The 23,681-nt window shown below is 38.4% G+C and overlaps 2 protein-coding genes across 6 annotated transcripts; one reads left to right on the top strand and one right to left on the bottom strand.

Annotated features, from left to right (window-relative positions):
* The first annotated feature begins 61 nt into the window (after positions 1-61).
* On the top strand, positions 62-8,507 carry LOC110041737 (uncharacterized). The gene is made up of 9 exons (XM_020747046.2): positions 62-690; positions 818-831; positions 1,317-1,404; positions 1,770-1,785; positions 3,859-3,910; positions 4,256-4,303; positions 4,928-5,025; positions 7,093-7,263; positions 7,657-8,507. Exons 1-9 carry the CDS (start codon positions 521-523, stop codon positions 7,738-7,740), a joined length of 741 nt encoding a protein of 246 aa, XP_020602705.2. The 5' UTR covers positions 62-520; the 3' UTR covers positions 7,741-8,507.
* Positions 7,824-23,305, bottom strand: LOC110041733 (sodium/potassium/calcium exchanger 4-like). 5 transcript variants are annotated; one of them, XM_020747042.2, is made up of 12 exons: positions 23,011-23,305; positions 20,883-21,042; positions 16,260-16,427; positions 15,588-15,771; positions 14,785-14,842; positions 14,327-14,520; positions 13,779-13,823; positions 12,987-13,149; positions 12,636-12,746; positions 10,630-11,310; positions 9,732-9,902; positions 7,824-8,898 (listed from the first exon to the last, which is right to left on the bottom strand). In XM_020747042.2, exons 2-12 carry the CDS (start codon positions 21,031-21,033, stop codon positions 8,692-8,694), a joined length of 2,133 nt encoding a protein of 710 aa, XP_020602701.1. In that variant the 5' UTR covers positions 21,034-21,042; positions 23,011-23,305; the 3' UTR covers positions 7,824-8,691. The 5 variants fall into 5 exon arrangements, with proteins under 5 accessions (XP_020602701.1, XP_020602699.1, XP_089149690.1 ...); XM_020747040.2 differs by lacking the exon at positions 23,011-23,305 and adding an exon at positions 21,904-22,211; XM_089293564.1 differs by lacking the exon at positions 23,011-23,305 and adding an exon at positions 21,904-22,211 and having other exon boundaries at positions 10,630-11,211.
* Between the last annotated feature and the right edge of the window lie 376 nt (positions 23,306-23,681).

The raw sequence follows: 23,681 nt of genomic DNA, 5'->3' as shown, positions 1-23,681 counted from the left end.
ACAAACAAAAATAATCAACCCTGATGCAAATGAACAAGCCTGGTTGTAAAACACTTCCATGCAACTGTCAAACTGTCATTATTTTTGTGAGAACAATCACTCACTACCTCTTAAAAAGAGTCTGAAGAGGGTGGGAGTATTCAGTTAGGTCCTCTGTAACGTGAATGGCCATTTTGGACCATTCTGATTAGAATTCCTGTTGTTAAAATGTTCAGGTCCATAGATATGATGCTGTAATCGAACGGTTTTAAATTAGAGATCAAAGAGTTGGACAAGTTTGGTATGGAAAGCCAGGGTTGAATTAGAAAGAATCTAGCCAATGAAATCATGTGTCCCCACAGACGGTCTCCAGAGCCTGCCTTTCCTCGCGCCAAGCCTCCGCCGGTTAAGAGATACAGGTAGCTTGTGGGACGAGAATGGTAACGAGCCCGAAGTGTCTGGAATCCCTTGAGACTGTTCGGGCATTTGTTATATTCCAACATGGCGGCTGCATTTGATCCTTTCAGTTAGCCGGCAAGTAATGGGTAGACACAGCTCAGATTCGGACGACGATAGGCGAAAGAAACACAGATCTTCCAGGAAGCGTGAAAGAAGAAGTCGAAGTCGAGAACGGCGAAAGCGGTCAAGATCCCGCGATCGAAAACGAAGCAGATCAAGAAGCAGTAGTTATGAAGATTACAGACGCGGCAGGTTTGTATAAAAACCCAGGCTACAATCTCCAGCTTATTTCTTCCCCCTGTTATCTATGGTTTAAACCAAGTAGCTAAATCTTATCGTTAGTTTTTCTTTCCTTTTTCTTCCATGGGTCACACCACAGATCAAGTCGAAAAGGTAAGGTGACATTGAACTAACTTTTTTCTTAGCTAGGTTAATCAAGAGAAAATTCTAGAATAAAGGGTGCTGTTCTACCCAGGGCATGTATTTAAGGCTTTCTTTATTCTGAGTAGGGCCAGGAATCGAACCCCCAGCACACTGCACATCCAACTGGCAAAACGTGGGTCAAGCACCCTCACCCCCACCTCCCCGCCCAAAAAAAAAAATAATAATAGCTAAACATGGATCAAGTACCCTCCCCCCCCCCCCCCGTACCACCATTGCCTTGTTAGAGTTAACTCAAGTGATAAGAATCCTGGTAATAATCAGAAACTTTATTTGAAATGATTTTCCCAAAACATTGCTTGTTCCTTCAAGTGGTATGTAAAGCTTGGTTCATACGTGCAGCTCAAATGCAAATGCAAGGAAATGCACTTGTGAGCTAGACTCTACTCAGAACCCCTTTATTTGTTCAGTTAATCACTATTGTGATATATTTGTAGATCGCAGGTATAGCCGATCAAGCAGCAGCAGAAGCTATAGTAGTAGTTCAAGTGACAATGAAAGCAGGAGAAGCAAAAAAGATAAAAAGTAAGATAAAACTCTTTGTAAAATATTCTGTGGTGTTTGTTTCTTTCTCTTATTACTGTTCTACCATTACATGCTACAATTGAACAAAGGAAATATAAATGAAATTTAGCAAATGCAAACAACTGAGTGTTTTAAGGGAGATGGGCACCAGTACCGGTAGTTTTAAAGATGATTTTCAGGTCATACTGCGCACTCTCGAGAGTTGGTTTGTGTGCAAAAGTTGAGCTCTGTCACAAAACAGAAATAAGCTACCTTAAGGCCATCTTACTCAAGAAGACTTTTCTTCTAACTTGAACTACAACAGCAATAGCTCCAAAACAGAAGTGATGTTTCTGACAATATTCATTTTCTCTCTATTTATGCAGGAGTTCAAGTTCTCAGGTGAGCTAGTGGCAAGTTTGTACAGTTGAACTCTGTTATCTTGAACTCTTGAGGCAACCTCGTCCCAGGGTCTCTCATCTTACCGCCCCTTGAAGCAAGCGATGAGAGACCCTGGTTGGGTCTGGTCACATGCCACTTTCACAATTGAGAACATCAGGGAGGGGTCCTTTGTAATTAGCAATTTGTCGCGTTGAGCTTTGTCAAATTCAAAGTATCGCGCTGTGACTTCCATTACTCACGCCGTTTATCAATACTTAGCTTTTAGGCTGAAATTTCGAATAATATTCCAACGTTTACCTTAAGGTTAAGCAAGCCTGCCTTGAGGCAATTTAGTGGTCTTGATTTTCAGTGTAGCCGTCTTACCCACTGGATTTATGGAAAGTCAGTCATATTTCAACTGTGGACGTCGACTCGACGACAAGCAGCGCAATTTCATCCCACAGTAATTGTTGTTTCTCCTTTGAATGCACTCGATAAAATTGATGCAAAAAACATAATGTCTCTAGGAAAATGTATAGCTTTCTCAAAGTAAAGCTATGGCAGTCTCTGAAGAAAAACTGGACAAAGATAAATATGATATTCGTGCAGCGCACTGTGCTTGCAAACAGTTCTAATCAAATAGCCGGGCCTGGCATCACAATATAGAATGCAAGTAAGCAATATGTTCACAGAATATTTTTATCTTTGTCCCTGGAGAGCCAGTACTGAGAGCCTTAAAACATATCTTGCAATAGAAACAAACCTAAACAAAGTATAAGCACGGCATGGCAAATTTATACAGAGGTGTCAAACTCTGAGAAACGACGTGCAGTTACCAGCGGAAACCATGCAGACCTACGACCTCTAAAAATATGCTGCAACACAATCAAACGACTTCACTCTACTTAATATTATATAATTTCCATTTCTTTTAATAACACGGCATAAAAAGTGCCCCTCAGAAACACGCATGAAACAAAGAAAGGTCAAGAGATCGAAAATTAAATGAGAATGTGCACAATTGTCACGAACCAGTGGAGTCACATACACTAATTTATTAACAACACAAGAAAATTTTTTTTTTTCTAGCCTCCTTTTGGTCGAAGTTAAATCCAGTTTATCAGCAACGACAGCGAAATGCCACAACGAGCTTGTTGTATTATCATTCACGCTCTGCAAAGTTCAGGGCACCGACGGCTCAGTGAAACTTCAGTAAATCTTTTCACCCTTTCGCTCCTTTCGAAGTGACCTTAGCTTTCAGTGATCAATAAAAAGGCTCTGAATTCTCTAAAATTATTTAATCGCCGTTCACAAGACCTACACTTCATTCTGAGGTAAAGATGAGTCAAAGATCTTCCATACACAGCCTCGGCCGTGGTGTGCAATTCTCCATTTGCCTTCTTGAGGAGATTTTTACAATATGTAACGTCCTTCACTGAACCATACAACCTTCAGCAACTTGGATTTCTGTTTTCCTCAGCGTTTGCCGAATATTGCCACCGGACATTGCCGCAGAACATATCGTTCTTGGTTTACTTTGGTGACAACACATCCCGCACTACCGTAGGCTAAGTATAGACAAAATTCCTACTAGGCCACCCATCCCTTCAATAACTTAATTGTCATCCCCCAGATTCTGGGAGACACGTGACCAGACCCAACCAGGGTCTCTCGTTGCTCACTCCAGGGGACGGTAAGATGAGAGACCCTGGAACAAGGTTGCTCTCGAGGGAAACAAAAACAGTTTGAAATAGCAGAAGTTTGAAAATAGCCAATAGTAAATGACTGAAGGGCAAATCCACGAGAAATGATTTTGGGTTTGAAATAACGGAGTTCAATTAGCAAGGATAAGAATTGGTGAGGTAGGAAGACAAGGACAAAAGAGACCAGAAGTTACGAACGAGCCAGCCACATGTATTTAACAAATCCATTTACATATTTCCAAAGTAAAGGTGGTCATATTTTAGTTTCAAATTTATTGAAATTGAAATCTGGGGTGTACCATGGATTTGGGGGAATGTGAAATGAGTTTTGGATTCTGTTTCATTTTTCAACTTAGATCTCATTACAAATTTTACCTCTTCTTTCTTAAAGAGCTCAAAGGAAAAAACAAAACAAAAGATGAAGAAAGCTCTGGCAAAAGCAGGTAATGTGTGAACATCATTTTGAGTTTTTTTTCTGTTGTTTCAACTTCCATTTTATTGTGAATGTTAAAGGAGCTCAGTCACAACTTTTGTGTATATTGAAAAGTCTAGACTCAATTTTTCAAATTCATCATTTGTAATCCGTGTTAATCTTCTCCATCCTTAGCCATCCTTGTTCCTTTATGGTTTATCATTATCTCTTTGGTGTTTTCTATCTTATTAAACTGTTATTTTCAGGTTTCCTACCATTTAAAGGTATTTTTGTTTGTGGCCAAAATAACTCAAAATACCGTGAGTGAGCCCCTCTACCTTGAAATGCACTTTTCTATTAATGATTTTGTGAACAGAATCCAAAGATGAAGTCCTGAAAAGAGACAAAGCTACAAAGGAATTAAGTGAGTCCTTGTATATTATTATTGTTGTTGTTATTGTTATTATTGTTATTGTTGTTTCTGTTATTGCTAGTGTTAGTGTTAGTGTTAGTGTTGTTGGTGGTGGTGGTGGTGGTGGTGGTGGTAATGTTATTATTATACATTGTAGTTGTCATCTGTCTTCTCATTGGCTAAAAGCCTACAGTTAATTCTGGGATACAGCACAACCTACAGATTATTCACTAATCTGCTAGCAGATTACTAAATAATCTGCAGGTTGCACGTACAATGCATGATTTCCAAGAACAGTGTCAAGTTCACAGACAGTAAAGTGAGAACGTGGCTTGTCGAAAATAAACTGTGTTCGGTGTGTTCGGCTTCAGCTGATAACACTTACCTCAACCTTGATTATTCCTGATATCACAAAAATCTCATCCAATAATTATTTATTATTTTTAATCATTTTGCTATGTAAAAACTTGACAGCTATCATGGACATTCTGCTATTTCATTGGATAATTATTTTATGGTGGGAGTATATAGGAAACTGCCATCCAAAGAAAATGGGGGTAGAAGACAATAAGGGTGTGTTTCTGTTTATTTTCACAAATTATTTATCAGTTGATTTTTTTATTATTTTTCCAACAGAGCAGCTAGCACCTAACAAGGAGGCTATATTACAGATAGAAAGTAATGAGTTTGTGCCGCAGTCATTCAGTTCATCTGCAGGCTCGAAAGACCAACAGGTGACAGAAATTCCTTTTAACATATTTTGCCAAGAATTGTTTTGAGCTGAGGTTGTATGGAAGACTTTTTGCATCAAGGGCATAGCTTACCAAGCACCAAATGTTTTACTGTCTCCCGTATTCTAACTGTTTCACTGTCTTAGCTCAGTTCGTAGCTAATTTCTTATTGACCTTGATTTTTGGTGCAAATTTTCTTATGGAGATTTGTAAAAGTTTAGCCTGCAAAAACAGCCATCTGTGCTCCCTTCCATGAGTCATCAGTTTGAAATTTTTGCCAGTAACTCACAGACGTCCTTATTGTGAGGTGCCACTCAGGGTGGGGAGCAATGAAGGAGGGCTGTTTTTGAATGCTAGTAAAAATTGGAAAAAAGTATTTTTTAAACATTTTTAATTGCGCATTCTAAATCAGATCAATCTGTTCCTGTAGAGCCTATTTTAATCTATGCAGTTCAATGAAAGCAAAAATGAACCCAGCAAATTGAAGTGTGTAAACTGGCTTATTTGAATGAGCCAACTAATTAAGGTTACAGTATACCTTCGGGTCGGCAATTTTCTTCAAATTTGGATTTTTGGGTCAAAATAGAGGTCGAAGAATAATCTCTAATTTCTGAAAAAAAAATTTTGAAAAAGGCTAAATATTGGCGGAGAAATGGCGGTTTTACGTTTTCACCGAAAGTAAAAGTTTACCTCTAGATTGACAGCCCTATGGCGCGTATGCAATCAACCGAGACGATTTTCGCGGGAATTACCTATATGGATGTCACGAATTGACTACTCAGTTGATCAGCATTGTTGTTCCGACTACCCAGCATTTTTGATATTAGGCGTGTCTCTATTAAGTTATAAGTAAACATAGACCACGTTTAAACCATGGACCGGTTCGAAAAAGCGAAAACAGCGAAGAACGAATGAAAATACATCAATGAGTGAAGAAGCGAAAGTTCGCCACGCGGATGAAGCTATAGTTATCGTATAAGGCGGGCAAATATTCGTGGTGAGAGAAAAGAAAGGTTCTGTAAAAATTTCGGAACTTGACAGCAATAACAGGGATGCTGACAGAGACTCTTCTGATGAGTCCGATATCGACGAATCGTCGGACTCATTGAGACCATTTGAAATATTATCCATGCACAGTTGCCCACACACAGTTGCTCTCCGCGCTGTCTTTTGTTTGTTTCCTTCGCTCAGCCACTCTAGCGTTCGTATCCTTTTTAGTCTTCCCCATTTTGCCAGACCAGCTTCAAGAAAAACCGAGCTACAGAAAAATTATCTCTCTGCCTTCGGTTCCTTGAGCGCATTGCGAAACACAAGAGTTTTTTAGAGATTCGCGCGTAAATTTCAACAGGCGGTTAACGGCAGTAAACTTTCCCTGCACTGATTGGCTTAGTTACCTGAGAACCCAGTTGAAGGCGTTTGTGGGCGGAGTTTGTTCGCGAAGCAGAAAATTTTTCTTAGCGCTGTTTTCTCGAATAAATTTTTTCACTTGAAGCAGACACTTTAAAGAGTTATAACTCAAAGGGAATTTGTTCAATTGCTCTTAAATTTGGACAGTGGCTAGTTTAACATATAAACTACAAAAGCGTGTCTGGGAATTGTTAATTTCGAAATACTTTTTCTTCGAGAGCGATTTTTGTACGATCACTCCACATTTTTTTAATCCTATTTCGAAAATGTTCTGTAACTTTTTACTGCAATCGAATATGCCAAAACGCAGACACGTTTTTTAAGCGCTTTGGGCCCTGAAACCGAGGAAAAAATTAAATTGGCGAGAAACGAAATTCGCTTTGACTTGTAGCTTTCGAAAGGTGATTCGGGCCCTCGCATTTAGTGGTCGTGAAAAATTCGACGATTCATTTTCTTTCAAAATTGTTGGTATAGTTTGATAGCCAGCTCCATAAGCTTTAATTTGATATAGGGGTTTAGGTATCTACAGCTTAAACTGCACGCGCTACATCGCTTGCGCGCGAGACACCCCTGAAGGTATACTGTAACCTTAAGTCAACAAATGTTCACTTGCAAATTAGCCTCAGCTGTTGTTGAATGTTTGCTTGTTTATTTCTCTGACAGTTTGGTGGAAAAGACATAGATGATAGTCATGAAGCAGCCATGTTTGGCGCTGGTGGTACAGTGTCACAAGTTACTCCGTCGTCTACTGCTGCTGCTTTACCTGATGTGAAGACCACACCACAGCCAGTTATGACACAATCAGTCGATAAGGAGGGTCTGTTTGCTTCATGGGTAAGAGAGTTTTTATGGTTTAGATAAACTTATGGTGGGTCAAATATTGGTGAAGGGCTAACTTTAAAATGGTTGTCACTGGGAATTTGTTTCTTGATAACGTTTCCTATTTTAACTATTCGTATTTTGTTATATGGGACTCTGATGACACTATTTAATGCAAACAGCTGGATCAATAAAGTAACAGGTAACTGTGAAGAACAGCTCCCCGAAAAAACCCTTGGCCTACTGTCGGCCAACAGTTTAGGTTCAACCGTTTACTAGTTAGTTTCATATGCTAACCAGTTCCTTTGGAGCATCAAACCAGGCTAGGTGGAATCCTCGAAAAGGGCAGAACATGAGTCTTGCGACCAACTCGTGTAACAGTTGTGCTAATCTTCATTGTTTCTTCAGCTTCACGAAGACGAAGAAACTAAGACGGCCCGCTGGATAACCAAGTTGAAAAAGATGCGACAGGAACTACTGGCAGCAACGTAACTTAAGTAAATAGTTAGAACTAAGACGCAAATATCCTATATAGCCCACGTCTTATTTATATTAAAGAAAACTTCTCAAGCAGGTTTTTCCTCAGTCTGTTTTATTGAAAATAAATTTAAGTCTTTTCTTGTTTTGTTTTCCTCAAACAGTTCCAAATGTTAAATACGCCACTTCTGTTGTGTTCAACACAAAAAATTCTCGGCTGATATAAACTTATCTAAGATTGTTTTCAAACTTTCTTAAAACTTATATTTACATAGGAGCTCTCATTATCTTTCTTTACATAACTTCCTACACTCTAGCGTACAAAAAACGTCTGGGTAATGTAAATAACTTAATTGAATGGTATTGTGGAAAATTCACGTAACGGGAAACAGTTTCTGCTCGAGATCTAAACGATTCCAGCATTAGTTTCGTAACACCACTCCTCTCTTCTTTGAAGAACTATTGCTTATATTTTCCTTGATGCCATTAAGCTCGAAAGCTTTCAATGAAGTTAACGGTATAAGTGTTTTTGTTTCGATTTTTTTTTCTTTTTGAAATCAAGCTATTCCGCTCTTTCTTACTTCATCGGGTAGTTTTGGTTTCCCCTTATTTAAATTAACGTTTGCTTTCAAAAGTAGCAAGAAACTTTATGTTGTAATGTCAAGGGAAAGCAGGCTACCTCTTCAAACTCCAATGCAGCTGATGATATTAAATTTTCGTTATTAAAAAGTGAACTTTGTATAAAAATAACAATTCAAATAAAACTTCGATTACCAATGAGATCAAGGGTTTATTATCATTGTCATTATCCTGGCTAGAAGCTTGGTAACTGTGCGAAAACAAGATATTACGCAAATACGGTCTACTTCTAAAGTGAAAGGAATATCTTTATGGCCAAAAAAAATAAACAAATAATAGCATATTTAATTAAGAGTTAGTAACGAGTTAGTATAAATTTTCCACGGATCAACAGTCGTAGTCGCAGATCAGATCTTGAACGTAACCGTAGACAACAAACGCGATATACATGACGAAAAAGGAGAAACCAATTTTTCTGTTCAATTTAAACCGTACACTCGCAAAAATCCCGAGGGCGATGAGTAGAATAAGAAACAAAATGAAACCAAATTTGACGTGCGGTACCATCACAAGACTTCCTGAAGAAAGCATTTCCTAAAGGAACAAAAACGGCAAACGTCAGTTGAGAAATATTATACGGAAATTACAGAGAAATACAGAATTTTCAGACACCTGCAATGAGGCACTGTTAAATAGAACGCATGTGCTTTCGCGGGGTACGGGAGGAAGGAAGAAATCAAGACGTTTCTAGGCGTGAAATTAAAGTCGACATAGAGATTTTTTAATAGAAGGTTTTTGTTGTTTGTTGTTGTTGTTGTTCAACCTTTACCTTCTTGGTCATTAGAATGTAATATTTCACCATACATAAGATAAAGAATAGGTCACTTTTCTAGCGATTATGATTTTTTTTAAGGGTAGGTGAACATGTTAGTTGACGTTGAAACGATTACTTGCCTCTCAGAGAAGCTTAAATGCAAAGAAAAATCAGCAGTGTTGTTACCAGCCACACTAATGCGTTTTTGAAAGTATCCGTTTTCGTCTCAATGGAACGAAGCAAAATACTTTCGACCACACTAGCGTTTTCGAATGAAAACGCAGACTTTTTGATGCGTTTTCGCCTATCGTCCACACTAAAACGTTCAAAAACACCAATCGAAACCACAGTAGACGGCGCTTATTTTCGGCACCGTTTTCAAAAGCCTCCGTATGTTTCACCTATCCACACTAGAAACGATGCGTTTTCAAAAGCCTCCACTTTTGAAACCGTTTTCATCAACGTTTTCGGTCGTTGAAGTGTGGTCCGGGCCTTATTATGCTCAGTAAGTTAGCGCAGTGCATACTGGCACTCATTTTAGTTTCGGAAAGCCATCTATAGAGATGTGAATTAAGCCAGTTTGAGCTAAGAAGGCGGATATTTCTATCTTTACCTCTTCAACTGGTGTTAGTAAATGGATAGGTTCCAGGTTATCAATCAAGGTTCTGATAACAAATGGCAAGCCAATGCCAAGGTTGATGTCAAACACGTTTGATCCAATGGCGTTTGAAACAGCCATGTCTCCAAATCCATCCCGTGCGACAATGATTGAGCTCAAAGCATCCTGAAATGATGATATGATTATTTTATGCAGTATCATAATCCATCGAATATTTTCGCTCGCGCGCCATCGATCTAAACGTGTCAGGTGACTGAATATCCCCCAGCTAAAACTGGGGAATATCCGAATGATATTCCCCAATTTTCAAAACTGCGCCTGTTGCTAAAAATATTTGAAGGATAATAGACATAATAGCTTCCATTTGGCGCGAAAATATGCTCGGATATTTGGTAAAAACAGAAGTGACACACTCGGCTATCTCCTCTTGTGCCCCTTTTTCAGTTGTTCTTACCACATTTTGACGTCATCTGTGATCTATTTAACAATTAGATTATGAGGTCGAGATTTCTATCGCGTGATAGTTGACGAGCGCGCAGCCCAAATCAACTATCACGCATAGAAATCGAGAGCGAATAATCTTATTGTTTTACCATAAATCTATTAGTCGTTCAAAAATTTAATCCGAATCCTCTTCAAAGACACTTCGAAAACACAAGGAAGCGGGCCCCTAGCGCACTGTGCTACGCTACTCACTATCTACAACAGAATAGATAGTGAGTAGCATAGCCAATCAGAGAACGGCATTCGTGATAGAACGCTAGTAGATTTATACTGAACAGACGCACGGTAACATCGAGTCTATTTGTAGATAACCTCCAAAGGGAAAGATTGTTCTTTTATTGTGGTAATGGCGACGCTGATGATAAAAGCTCTGGAATCAATTACTTACCGGAACACTAGTGCCGATGGCAATGACTACTAATCCCATGGTAAACTTGTCCACGCTAAGAATGCACCCCGATCGCCCAACCAACGTTACCATGGCGAAGCTTAAAATGGCTATCCAAACGATAGACATCGTGAAGGAAGCTAGGAAGTACTTGCGGTTGTGTGGCTTACTGCAGTCCGGAATAGTCCAGGTAAACATACAGATAAATGGAAAGCTCAGTACAAATAATACCCAACCAAGGAAGAACTTAAATGGAGCGAGAGCGCCTCCCTCCACAGGGTACTCTGGGAACTCAGCAGACACTGCGGGTAAACATGGGCAAGGCCTCATTTTCTCTTGTTCCTCCTCGTCTGCTTTTACATCAGCCATGGATTTCATGCCGACTTTTGTCTCCTTATCATCGTCCATAGGTACTGTGTGGGCATTCCCGTTGGCATCCACGTGAACAACAGAGACCGTTGGCTGGTCCGCCATATCTGCTCGGCGTTTGGCGTACTCTTTCATCACTTGTTTCTGTGCCATGGATTTGAGCCTAAGTCCTTCCCCTGGGGTAAGGAATCCGACGGAACTCCTTCGGTGTGCCTTAGGGTCATAAATGTCTCTTAGAGTCGGATATGATACGGACAGCCGAGGCTTAACTTGAGGCCCGGAATGATGGCTGCGTCCCAGGGATAGATTGATCTGTGGTTGAAAACGGAAATCGATCGAAAAGTAGAGACAGGAATTAAAAAAGGTGTTTGAGATGTTGGTTAGCAAACTATCTCTCTGTGAAACTATCTTTCTGTGAAATTATCACGGTGACGGTGACGATCGCTAGGATTTGATTGTTGTGAATGTTCTGTTTTATTGCTTTCTATTTGAGGTACTCCGCAGTTTATAACCACGACAAAATTTTGAAAAACATTCCGCCGAAAATAGTAGAGTGAATGGTGGAATGCATTAAGCCCCGGCCAAACGATTGCAACATTACAACGCAACATATCGCAACATTGTTGAGCGCATCCTGTTGCGCGCGTTTGGCCACCCTGTTGCGACGTGTCAGGTGTTTTTGGCTCAAGTTTGAAAATGGTCGAATTTGAGCCAACAACATCCAACATGTCACAACAGGTTGGCCAAACGCGCGTAACATGTTGCGCCCAACATTGTTGCGATATGCTGCGTTGTAATGTTGCGATCGTTTGGCCGGGGCTTTAGTTCACTAATTTGTTTTTACTTTTTCAATGCTATCAATGTTGCTATGGCAACCTTTTCTTCTGCTACTTCTTTACCTCATTCCTGACAAAGTAAATCGCTTATAACTTGACACTACTGCGAGTCATCATAACTAACAAAATCAACTTCAAACATCTGTCTATCTAAGTTTGCTGTCTCTACTACTGATTTGCCTCTGCAGTGATCTGTACCATCCCTGAAGCACAGCTGCCATTCTTCCTGTTTTCCTCGACTGCCAACCACCTCTCTACATCAATGTAAGAGAATTAGCATAGATTTTACCTTCTTAGAACAGTTTCTTTACTGCGAAGTAACCTTTCTGCGAAGTGGCAATGTTCCTATTTTAAGACAGGTCATCCTTCGAGATTCATTTAATTAGCACCAACACGCGGAAATTATAGGTCGGTTCTACTTGAACATACTGGCGATACGTTAGTCGATAACTTTCTTTATAACTATACTCGTCACCCGTCCACGTGACTATATAGTAATACCCAGTTTTCTACGATAACCGTGAGCAATTCATATTGAGAAAATATTGTGTCGTTTTTGACTTACAGAAATAGAGTAACATTTTAAATATAAATAAATAAAAAATAAATAAATAATTTACAATATTTAGAGAGGATTCCACGTCAGCCATAGCTAGTTTTCACGCGGATTCCCTATCCAGGTCAGATCAATTTCATCACAGAAAAACTCAGGGCATATCCCAAATAACAAGATGGTCCAAAGCTGAGCTACGTCAGATTTTAACACGATATTTTAGAGCATACTAACATATGTGTACTTACAAATGACTTGGAGAGCTGCCCTTTGTTAGCATGTGTAAATCTGTGTCTTGTGTCGCTGGGGTTTGGCGTTAAGCACATCTGAGAGTTGTCCCCCTCACCCTCGTGGCTCTCCTGGAAGGTAAAGAAAGAAATAGCTGCTGTCAATACAAGAACTGAATCAGCCATACGTTGGATAAGTCGCATATTTAGAGGCAAAGAAAACACTGAAATTTTGTACATTTAGCCTCAAAGCCAGAGTAGAACTCGGATTGAAACTCAGGTTAGAACTGAGCTTTTGAAACTATTTCACCAGTAAGTCCAGTATTTTCCGAGCTGTATACCCGGGCCTGGTTACTCAACATTGCTTCTTACCAACGATTTTAGAGGAGGTAGCTTTCCTGCTGGTGTGCCTTGCCGACCTTGAAGTATTGCAGCAGAGGAACTTTGTGCAGTCTGATCAGCCTGAATATCGATGTCACTACTGACAAACTGTGTTACTTCTGTGTTTTGAGGGCTGACTTGTCCTCCTTTGTGCCTAAAAGAATAACATGACGAGAAAAATGATCGGAAGCCTGTAGTGTGACTAAAAAGTTCTCGTAAGAGTGATACATTTTCGTGTGCATGCTTACAGCTTTAACGGGTTTTGGCTTTTGTAAGGGTTCAAAAAGTGTGATTTGATGTCATTTTTTCACAAGCCAGAGCTTTCTATTTTCATATATACAAGAAAAATACAGCACGGGCCTTAACGGTCTAAACGAGTATTCTAAAATATTGAGTGTTTTTTGAGAGTATGGTTCAGGGCATTTACGTTTTAAGCATGCTTTATGATACAGATTTACGTCAGACTTACACTTTTTTGTATAAAAACATGGCTTTTACGCCGAGTACCGCGATGTATACTCTGTTAAATTAACTCAGGTATTTAGCCTTTATATGACACACCCACTCTAAAGACAGTTACAAGACTTGTTTATTCCAAAATTTGTCTACTCAGTTGTCATTTAGAGAAGTCAAGGTCTAAATATTACCGTTTACAATAGTATTTAAACAAAGTTTTTACTGCATTCATATTTGTTCATGTCATAATTCTTAGATGGGAGATTTTATTCTTTGTATTTTCTTAATCAAACTTAAAAAGGAAAAACAGAATTATTTTGTACTAACAGTGTATAAGACGCCAGCGGAAGCTCTTCGTCTCTTGAGGTGATTCTGCTCGGTGACCAATAAACAGGACGGTCGGTATTAGAAAAAAATGTTTGTTTATGAACTTATTCAAATAAACATAATTCATTCAATTATAAATATTACACCTACCGTTTACACAGCTGCTTACATGCACCGAACTCCGTTTACACTGTTTAATTGCACTTAATATTTGAACAAGGACTGAGATCCAGTTTGAGTTTAAGACTGTTAAAACGGCGATACGCGTAAGCATGCACACGAATGTTTAGGTATGAACGTTGTCGCTAACTCGCTCCCTCGCTCTCCCTTGCTCTCCCTCGCTTCAACTATGCTCTGTGGTTTAACAGATTTTGATCTTCGGTAGAACTGCACGTGCTCGTGTCGTTTTTCTTTTCTGCCGATATAACAGCTACAGGTAGAGATGTCGGCTGATTCTGACATAGTAGAGGACTTGCATATATTTATCACAGAACCTTTCACATTTCAGTAGAAAGAATATACGTACAGGAATATACGGAGTTACTTACTTAGCTCCAGCCATTAACTCCATTAACCGGCTGTTGAACTTCATCAAAACTATGTAAAGGAGGTAAAGGACTAGGAGAATTATAGACTCGTGAAGCTCGAACTTGCCATCCCATGCAAACCAGGAAAAGAACCCAATTGACAAGGCGTAGCAGACAGAGTCTCTCATTAACGGTCTCCAGTCTAATTGAAGCACCTAAGGAATGTATGAAAATTGCCTTAATCGGTGTTTTGAAGATTGTGCACTACATTATGGCATGCACTCTAATTTCCTTCGCGAAGGTTATGCACAGAAATATGTTTGTCACTTGAAAAATACAAAATAGCTCTTCTTCACTTCACAAGGATGGAAGAGAACAACACAGAAATCGCAAAATATTGTTTGTTGAGAACACGTTCTCAAAACAAGAGACCTCTTTGCTAAAATCATGACGAAAACAAACTAGTTGACAAGGCATACCTTTCCAGCCAAAGCCGCAGTAAGAGCAATAATTACAAGCAGGTTGAATACTGCACTCCTGTGACATAAAAGAAAGAACAGCTGAATTTAGTAGCAGTTTCCGGAACTGTACAGATTGTACGTGGAACTGGAACGGCTACGCCTAAAACGTTCTTATAGCCACAGCAATTTTGTTCCTCCCCTTTTCCATAGTGAGCAGAAGAGGCAACTTAAGTGGATAGGGGAGCGTCTCAATCCGGGGGGTACTCCCTTATATGGGCTATATAGGCCGGGTATGTGCGGCCCCAAAGTGTATGGTTTTTTAGCCATTTTGGTCATAAATAGGGTATCGATTTTGGTGATTTTGGTGATTTTGGTCTGAAATAGGGAACGGTTTTTGCATCTGGTTTTTCTTGTCTTGAATTCGGTTTTTTTTTTAGACGAAGATACTTTTTCATAATAATCGATAAGACCATCAACAAAAGCCCTTCACAATGCCTTTAACGTCACTATGAACTAGGTAACTAATAACGAGACAGGTCTAAAGCAGGGTACTGATTTAAGTGTCAGGTCTTAGCTGAATAGGGCATCAAATGTTTGGTCAGGTCATAAATAGGGTAGAGAAAATCACAGATTTTGGTGTTAAACAGGGTAAAGGTTTTGGGAAGTGGGCCGCACACTCCCATCCGATTTTTCTGGGAGTACCTTACCGGTCCTCTTAAACACTTAATCAGGTATATCTTTGCAAGCTTCCGGGCTATTTTTGTCTTAAGTCGTCATTACCGGTGATTGGCCATGGTTATAGCATATATGAAACATCTTACCCGACTATCGTTCCAATTCCAACATCGCTCTCGACTGTAACACCTGCGACTGAAGTAAACAATTCTGGGGCAGAAGAACCTGCAGCCATGAAGGTTGCACCCGCAACATCCTCGGAAAGATCTAATTTTTCAGAAATAGCTTCTAACGATGGAACGAAAAAGTCATCGCAAACAATAGCGAGTGCTGTAAAAAACAATATATAAAAAGAGGGAAATATTTAGTCTTACATCGAGGAGAAAAGTGGAAAAATTATTCTATTTTCTCCATTCCTTGAGAGGTAGCTGGATTAATGAAAATAACAGAAAACAGCGGAGCGGCTGTCGCACGAATGTTATCCTGTCCTTGTAGCCACAGTTCCGAGTTATGGGAAGACTTTTCTATAGCTTTTCTCGTTCTTCCAAACGTTGTGCTACAACAACTCTTAAGATACAGGAACAAGCACGTGTACGTAATTTCTTGCCGCTCAAGAATATTTTCTTTAGTAAAAACAAAAAGCAACCTTATTTGTTTCCGGTTTGAGTAACTTAAAATTTTCAGTGTGTAAACCATGTACATGGCAAAAACATCAAACAAACATGACAATTACGAATTCCAACTGTATTTTACGTTTTGATGTTTGTATAATTACTTTCCGTTAGGTTAAAAAAGCATCAACCAGAATCGTACTTTACCTATGAAGATGACAAGAACGCAAAATATATGTAACGTTAGCCAGCCATATGCCCTAGTGGGAGCCCTCCACGAATCACGATTGGAATAGTTTCTTGCGTGGCCGATTTCAAAGTTGCAGGTTTCCCACTCGACAGTCGATAGCAGATGTCTTGATCGGAAAATTGATTCTGTGGGGAGATTGTAATAAATAATTGAACACTACAGATATGCAAATGCTACAAATGATTTATCACACTACAACAATAAAGCAAAGCCGTAAACAGACTTTTAAATCTCTTGCGTTCAAACCAAGTTAAGTTACACGGAAGAATAACTGGAAATAAGTGGGAACGAGTATTCTGGTAGAAATAAAACGCTTTTCCTTTGGACTCGGCTTCGGCGTATCAGTAATATAAACGTTTATAAAGTAATACTTTCAGTGGTTTGGCTGCAGCTATTGTTATCTTTATGTTAACTTCTAAAATATAGTAATACAAATGTCTATTTTGGTATCGCAAACTGTATTGACGGTATCTGGATTTTCCGCGAGCATGAACCACATTTGTTAGAAAAAGAAAGACCTAGGGGGCATTTATTTTGCCGACAAAACAATTGCTGAGAACATTCAAAGTTCAATTTACTCCTTAGTAGCTACGTCAGTAGTTCTTCACTGACAAGGATTTTCCGTCGTAATGCTCGAGTCGATTCATGACTTTTTTTTAAGACGATTTGCGCAATAAAAAATTCTTTTAATCTGTTAAAAAAAAACATGATCTTTCAAAAAAGATATGCATAGCACTCGAATTAACTGACAAAAATCAGTGGTAAAATTCCTGATCAGAGTGCTCGGATGCTGTAAAAACAGTCAGAGAAAATTGACTTAAAATTTCAAATTTTAATAAGTTACAATGTTTTGACGCTATTTGTCTTTTTATTTTTCTTCGCTGCCTTTTAAAATTCCTGTCATATTCCCATTATTAAATTTTGTTTAATTTTGAATGACGCGCACACGACTGTCTTTGAGAATCAACCGGCTGATTCTGAGGAAGACGTTTTGCTCAATATCCGGGCAGTCTGAACAAACATATGACCATTTTTGGTCGAAATAGTACGTTTACCTTCCAATTATAACGACAGAATCGGCACATAAGCCACTGCCCACACTTTCAAAAAAATTTGTGCCTCTACAAGTTGAAGATTTGTCACAATCGATTAAATTAGTGCTAGTACTTCAATTTTGTGCAGTTTTCATGATGAGAATGCAATTTTTCTTGCTAGAGTTGCAAGCTGAGGGAGTATAAATTTCAAATGGAACAGAAAAACGCGTTTTATTATCCATCTCCAGTCAGTCACCAGAAACAACTACAAACTTCCCACGGTTTTTGCAGTTTTTAGAGATGTTTAGCAGGTCAGTTGTAGTCCCCAGTTGTTTTCAAAGTTTGGCGTTTTCGACAGGTAAACACGCTGGATAATAAATCTGTCATAAAACATTTTAGTCTGTAAATCGTCCACCACAAAACCAAAACATTTCTTAGAATCGCTTGGCATTTCTGAACAAATATCGAGTACTCTCAGAGAGTTTCAACAGTAATTTGTGTTGATTTAAGTCTATGAGAGTTGACTCCGGAGTCAGAGTACGAAATTTTCCAAGAGTAGAAACATTGACTTGTTTTAAAATATGCCCAAGCTCGAAAATTTCCTCAACTACAAAACCAAAATAATACTTGAAATTGTTTGACATTTCTAAACAAAGATCTACTATTCTAAGGAGAACTGAATGAGTTATTTCTTAGAAATTCGATAATAATTTCAGACTGCCGCGGCTGCCGGGTATCTTTGTATTTGGACTCGTTTTACGGGCTCAAAGCCTGTTGACTATGTTCATAAGGTCATGCAAAAGAAACTGCTATGACCAAGGCCCAAACATCACACAAGCAATACTGCACCGAATCAGCTGCGTTTATAACATGGAACAACGTTTTTTACCCGTTCTGTTATAGCTCTTCAGAAAACTCGCACGTGGAATTAGCGACATACAAAAAAAATTCATCAAAATTCCTTTCTTTTTCTCTTTGTTAATTAAAAACGTCTGCATTGTTAGTGGCGTTTTGAATGGCTTATAACAACATTCAAAGCTGAGGTGCGGAAAAGCAATCAAACTAACAGAATGACGACAGGTGAAGAAAGTGTCTGAATCCTGAAAGTATTTCTTATTCTTTGCCTTTTTACGAGTCCTGTAAAACTCTATTCCCTTTTTTCATAAACGTAGGCCAAAACACACACCAATTACTCCCAGCTCGTGCGATTTATTTGGGTCTTGTGTAACTTGTTTATTGAGCTCCAGTCTTTTGTCACTTACAAGAAGACAGTTCGCAGTTAAACGTCAAAACAAGGAAAGATGTTTGTCATTCCTGTCCTATAAATAATGAAAAAATATGTTCGGATCCAAATTTCTAACATGTGCAAACAATAGCTGACAACAATACACAAAAATTAATAAAAGTGCTAGGAAAAATGCCTTACGACAAACAGTTCACATAGTCTTATCAGGCAGCGACACACAGCTTATTTCGGATATAATGCTTTCCATAGTCTCCTTTAACACGATGAAATCTTGAAGAAAACTGATAAGATAGAATCAACGGTTATTCTACAACAAATATCGACATTTAAGCTTGACTGTTGTATTGTGTGTGGAAGGTCCAATTAATTTGTTCTTTTGTTGTGCCCAAGGTAATTGAAACTTGTGGACAATCGTTTTGCAGTGGTGATGCTGTTGTCGAAATCTAGTAATTAATGGTGGGCTTAGCAAATAGGAAATTCTGCATTTCAGATGACACAAAATTAAGGATGCCTAAATACTAATATATTGTAACTACTGATTAAGCCCGAAAAAAACGTTTTGATTAAATAATGGCACAAAGACAACACAACAAGAAAGATGGTCCATAAAACTAACACAAGCAATTTTTTTTTCTCGAATTCTCCTATTTGTTGTATAATTATAGTTTGCTATAATTGTTTTTCTTTTAAACCCCTAATCTGAACATCTTTATTACTCGTGGGAGGAAATTACTTCGTGTCAAAATGAAAAGTGTGCAGGATCAAAACTTATTTTGTTCTCCTGCTCTTTTCAACACATCAAACTTATTGCCAAAAAGATATAATTTGCATTTTAGTAATAAATTGACAGGCCTTTTGTAAGCCAAAGGCAATACTTAACACCTTGCCAGCAATTGTTTTTAAACATGAGCACAAGCAAAATAGAATACGAAAAATTGTGTTTTGGGAAAAAGGAATTGAACAATAATGGGATTAGCTTGCGGAATGGGGCCTCATCAAGTTTTAAAAACCGTGTATACATTGTGTTGTAAAGGGTACACGAAGCTCAAGACTGAATTTTGAATATCGCTTATTCTGCTGAAAGTAACAAATCAAATAAATGGTTGGTGATTGTTGCTGGAATACGTTAAATGCATTTCAGATATTGTACTGTCTAAAAGCTTATGTGCAATTAGCGGTGTATTAAGAACCTTGATTCAAATATAAATTTTACGTTTACATTAACAAGTTTTAGTGCTGTCCACAAAAAGTATGTTGTGTTAACATTTTTAAGAAGAAACACGTCAGCCAGGCAAGCAAGAATTAAGACATCCTTGGGTTTTTGTGCAGGAAAGGGAAAACAGAGCGAAAAAAATGTGATTGATATTATTGATTAGGTAACTTGGCTCAAAAAACCCGTTTCCTACATATTGTATCCAACATGCTAATAGCCCGGTTTTGTTCTTAATTTTTTTTATCTTCATCGGAGTCTGTCAGTGCTACTACAAATTAAACGAAATAAATTTTAATGCTTGTGTGCATTGTGCAACTGCTAACAAACAAACACATAGCACATCTGGAAACGATTTTATGTTACGAATATAATCGGCACTTTCTTCGAGAGAGTAAATTACCATAGGCAATTACAGGCTTCTTTGTCGAGATAATCGTTCTCATATTAAAGTAAAAAGTGTGGCGATGTCCTTCACTTGCGTAATATTGCCACTTAGAACAGATTTTCCTGTCATGCTTTGATATTTTTTAGCAGTGCTAGCGATTTCTTGGCTGATTTTTGGGGAGATCTTCGCTCAATTAAAGTTAAACAGACTCAGGAAAGTTGTTTTTCGATTACCGTCTTATGGTAATGTTTTGTTTTTCGGAGAATTTAGTTACGCCGGGAGGTGTTTTGCAAAATATATTTTATATAGGGCTGATAGAGTTGTTGTTGTTTTTTTTAATTTTTGTTCGGTCGCTGTGAATTGGCAAGTTTCCGGTTTGAGCTCTGCAAACTTCAAACATCATCTTTTGAACGAAGGGTGAAGTGAAAGAATTCGTAATCCGTCTTCTTCGCCTAATTCCTAAAGTTGAAAGGCGCTGAAGATTTCGAATAGACATTTGCTCACCTCAAAACTTAATATTTTATGAAAATTGGCTGAAGATAGATGGAAGAATCGAAATGCCCCGATCTGTTTCGGCGTCTTTATTGCTTACGTAGTTTCTATGGCATTTGCTGCAAACCATAAGGCGGATAAATCACGACAAAGATTAAAATCCAATAATTTTGTTGTTAAAACGTTGTCAAAAAGAGCTGTAGTTCTTACCGTCTGTCAAATCCAAGCCGTCGGCTGCTGCTTTCAGCATTAAACCGCAACCAACGAACAGTGATATCACCAAAATACGACGACACAAGATCAGACATTTTCGAAGCGGCGGCCTCGATGAAAACGTCGTTCTTCCTCTACGCCAGTTCATTTTCGGTGGCTGAAAATTGGATGACAAACAGACATGTGTTAGCTAAACATGATTCGAGTTTACGTCATGAAATATTAAGGACAAATTATGCTTAAAAGTAGTTTAGCCCACTGAAAGCAAAACATCGAAACGCACCCAAGATCTCCAAAAATGCGAGCTTGATAACAAGTTTTTTTCTGATAGCGCTTTTAACTTTTATTTTCGCCAATTTCCTGGTTTTTATTTGAGCAATTTAATCTACACTGCTTCAGGAATAAAACTGCTAAACTCAAATATATGGCCTCACGTGTAATAAACACCGTGACAACAGGAAACTCACTGGCTATTATCGGGTTGTCCAAAAGCGGTGTTTGACAAAAACAATTCGGCGAAGAGGTTTGACGTGCCAAAAATGAAGATCACTCAAAACCCAAACAACTGCACATGTTTACGCTGTTTACGGAAATACATTTCTTGCCAACTCCCTGCAGCGATAGTAATCTGTAAGAAAAGCAATCTGAAGTTTTTGATAAGACTTCCAGGTAAAAGTTTGCGCACCGCACACGCTAAATGGAAAACTCTTTTCCTTTCTCTTTCTCGTCGGCGCTTGAAGATTCATGAAAGCTTCATCGAAAACCTAAAAACACTGAAATGCAAACTAATTGAAATTCCCATCGACGATTGTAATTAACAATTTGAATAAATGAACATTTCAACGCGCAATTTTCATTTGTTGAAGGCGAAGTGCGGACAATACTTCATTTCAATATCAAGCTTTATGAGCTTATATGGCGAGATGTCAAGTGGACAGAAAAAACAGCGCTAGATTGTTTTTCTGCCACCTTGCAGCGACGGAGTTTACAAACTGACAGTTAACTGCATGGAAGATACCTCTTGTCCTCAGCTGCATTAGGTTGTCGGCCTTTTTCTCTTCTTTTTCATGCTCTATCATCCGTTTGATATTCTGTCGACCCCCATAGCCGTTGTATGATGTGAATCAAGGCTTTCGCCATTCAAAAGCGTTGATGCGTCACGATTACGTCATTGTAACCAAGGTAACGCCCTAATCAAGTGTTTCTCGCTCCTTCGGGCCGTGTCTGCCTTGCAGACATCAAAATCTACTGCTGAAAATCATGAATTATTTACCTCTTGGCGGAAAGATGCTTGGAAAAACAAAACATTGTTTATAGTAGAAAATATGATCGCATGAATTAAGAAGTCCGTTTCCAGTCGACAAATATTTTAAATGTCCTTTAAAACGGCGAACGGCAAAAACATTTTTCTTGTTACGAATGATTAGAAAGAAAAATCTTCAAATTTTGATAAAACCCTCCAAAATTGTGTAATTTTGTTTAAATATGCACCACGCACCTTCAATATTCTATTCAATCTTGACAAAAATTATCGGCAGGAGAGATTGTGGTCTCACGACATCAAAATAATTCTTGCCGCATAATCAAAATATTTCTTTCAACCAGCTTATCGCCAAGACTGTTATTAGTTTTAGGGACCTTTAGCCTTGCAAATGATTTTAAACTGAATCAGTCGAGATTCGTGTCGTTGGGAAATCAAAACCAGTCGGTGAAACGCGAAAGTACCATTCTCCGATTTTACTGACTTCCGTACAAAAAGCGTTGTTTTGAAAATCTGTGGTAAACTAAAGACCTCGTATTTTTTATGCACTATGAAAACTCTACGAGGCGTTCAAAATTTCAAAAACACTAAATATAGTAGGCCTAGGTCTTGACTGGGCCAGTTGTTTGTCTTTTAAAGTGCAAAGCTGTTCAGAACTTAAAAATGAAATTAGCGATCTCCCTAGGAAAGATTTCCAATAAAACCATCTGCTGAATACAATTCCCAACATATTACATGCAGATTTTCAGATGTCTCGCACGCCATGAATTTTACACCTCGTTTGCCTGACTTTCTGATCTTCTATTCATGCAAAAGATAAAGCATGGGTCTTTATACATTTAAATAAAGGTAATTTGTACCTACCTCGAATCTGCTTAAAAGAAATACTACCAAGCCGCAAGATCAGTCCGCCTATAGTCAGTTTGTTTTCGTTTCTCACTGAATGAGCACCACCGCAAAATTTCCATCGCAAAATAATATTCGCGCTATTTTGTCAATAACAGCTGTACAGAGCCAACGAATTTGCTACTAGCCACTTAATAAACCAAAATGTTATGAGAGTTATGATTAATTACTCAGAACAAGTCCCATGAAATAAGCCTTGAAATTTTCTTTCCACCAAGATATTATTATTATCGGCTTTTTTTAAATCGCGGGAAAAACACCCATATTCATTCTGATAAAAAAAAAAATGAGATGAAACAGCGACACGCATAACTTGCCTTTTTCATTCCGTTGGAAGTATTTACTTTGCGTGTATTTGCAGGAAAGAATTATTGAGAAGTTAAATATGAAAATACGCACGTTCAAAACAAGACTTTACTATTTTTTTTTTCTAAGTCAGTTAACTTCAAACAATCAGCGGGGACACTTGTTGACGTTAACTGAAATGAAAGGTTAAACCTAACCATTTGCATATCGAAAAAAAACTGATTTAATGTTAGGAGATTAAAAATCCTCAGAACGCCATTGTTTCTTCTTTTCGTTTTCAGTGACGCTGAATGGTACTGTTGATGCATGTAAATTGAGGAATA

Source organism: Orbicella faveolata, unplaced genomic scaffold (assembly GCF_042242905.1).
Source record: "Orbicella faveolata isolate gen_17 unplaced genomic scaffold, um_ofav_v1 contig_25, whole genome shotgun sequence".
NCBI classification, from domain to species: Eukaryota; Metazoa; Cnidaria; class Anthozoa; order Scleractinia; family Merulinidae; genus Orbicella; species Orbicella faveolata.
This window is presented reverse-complemented; position numbering and strand designations above follow the sequence as displayed.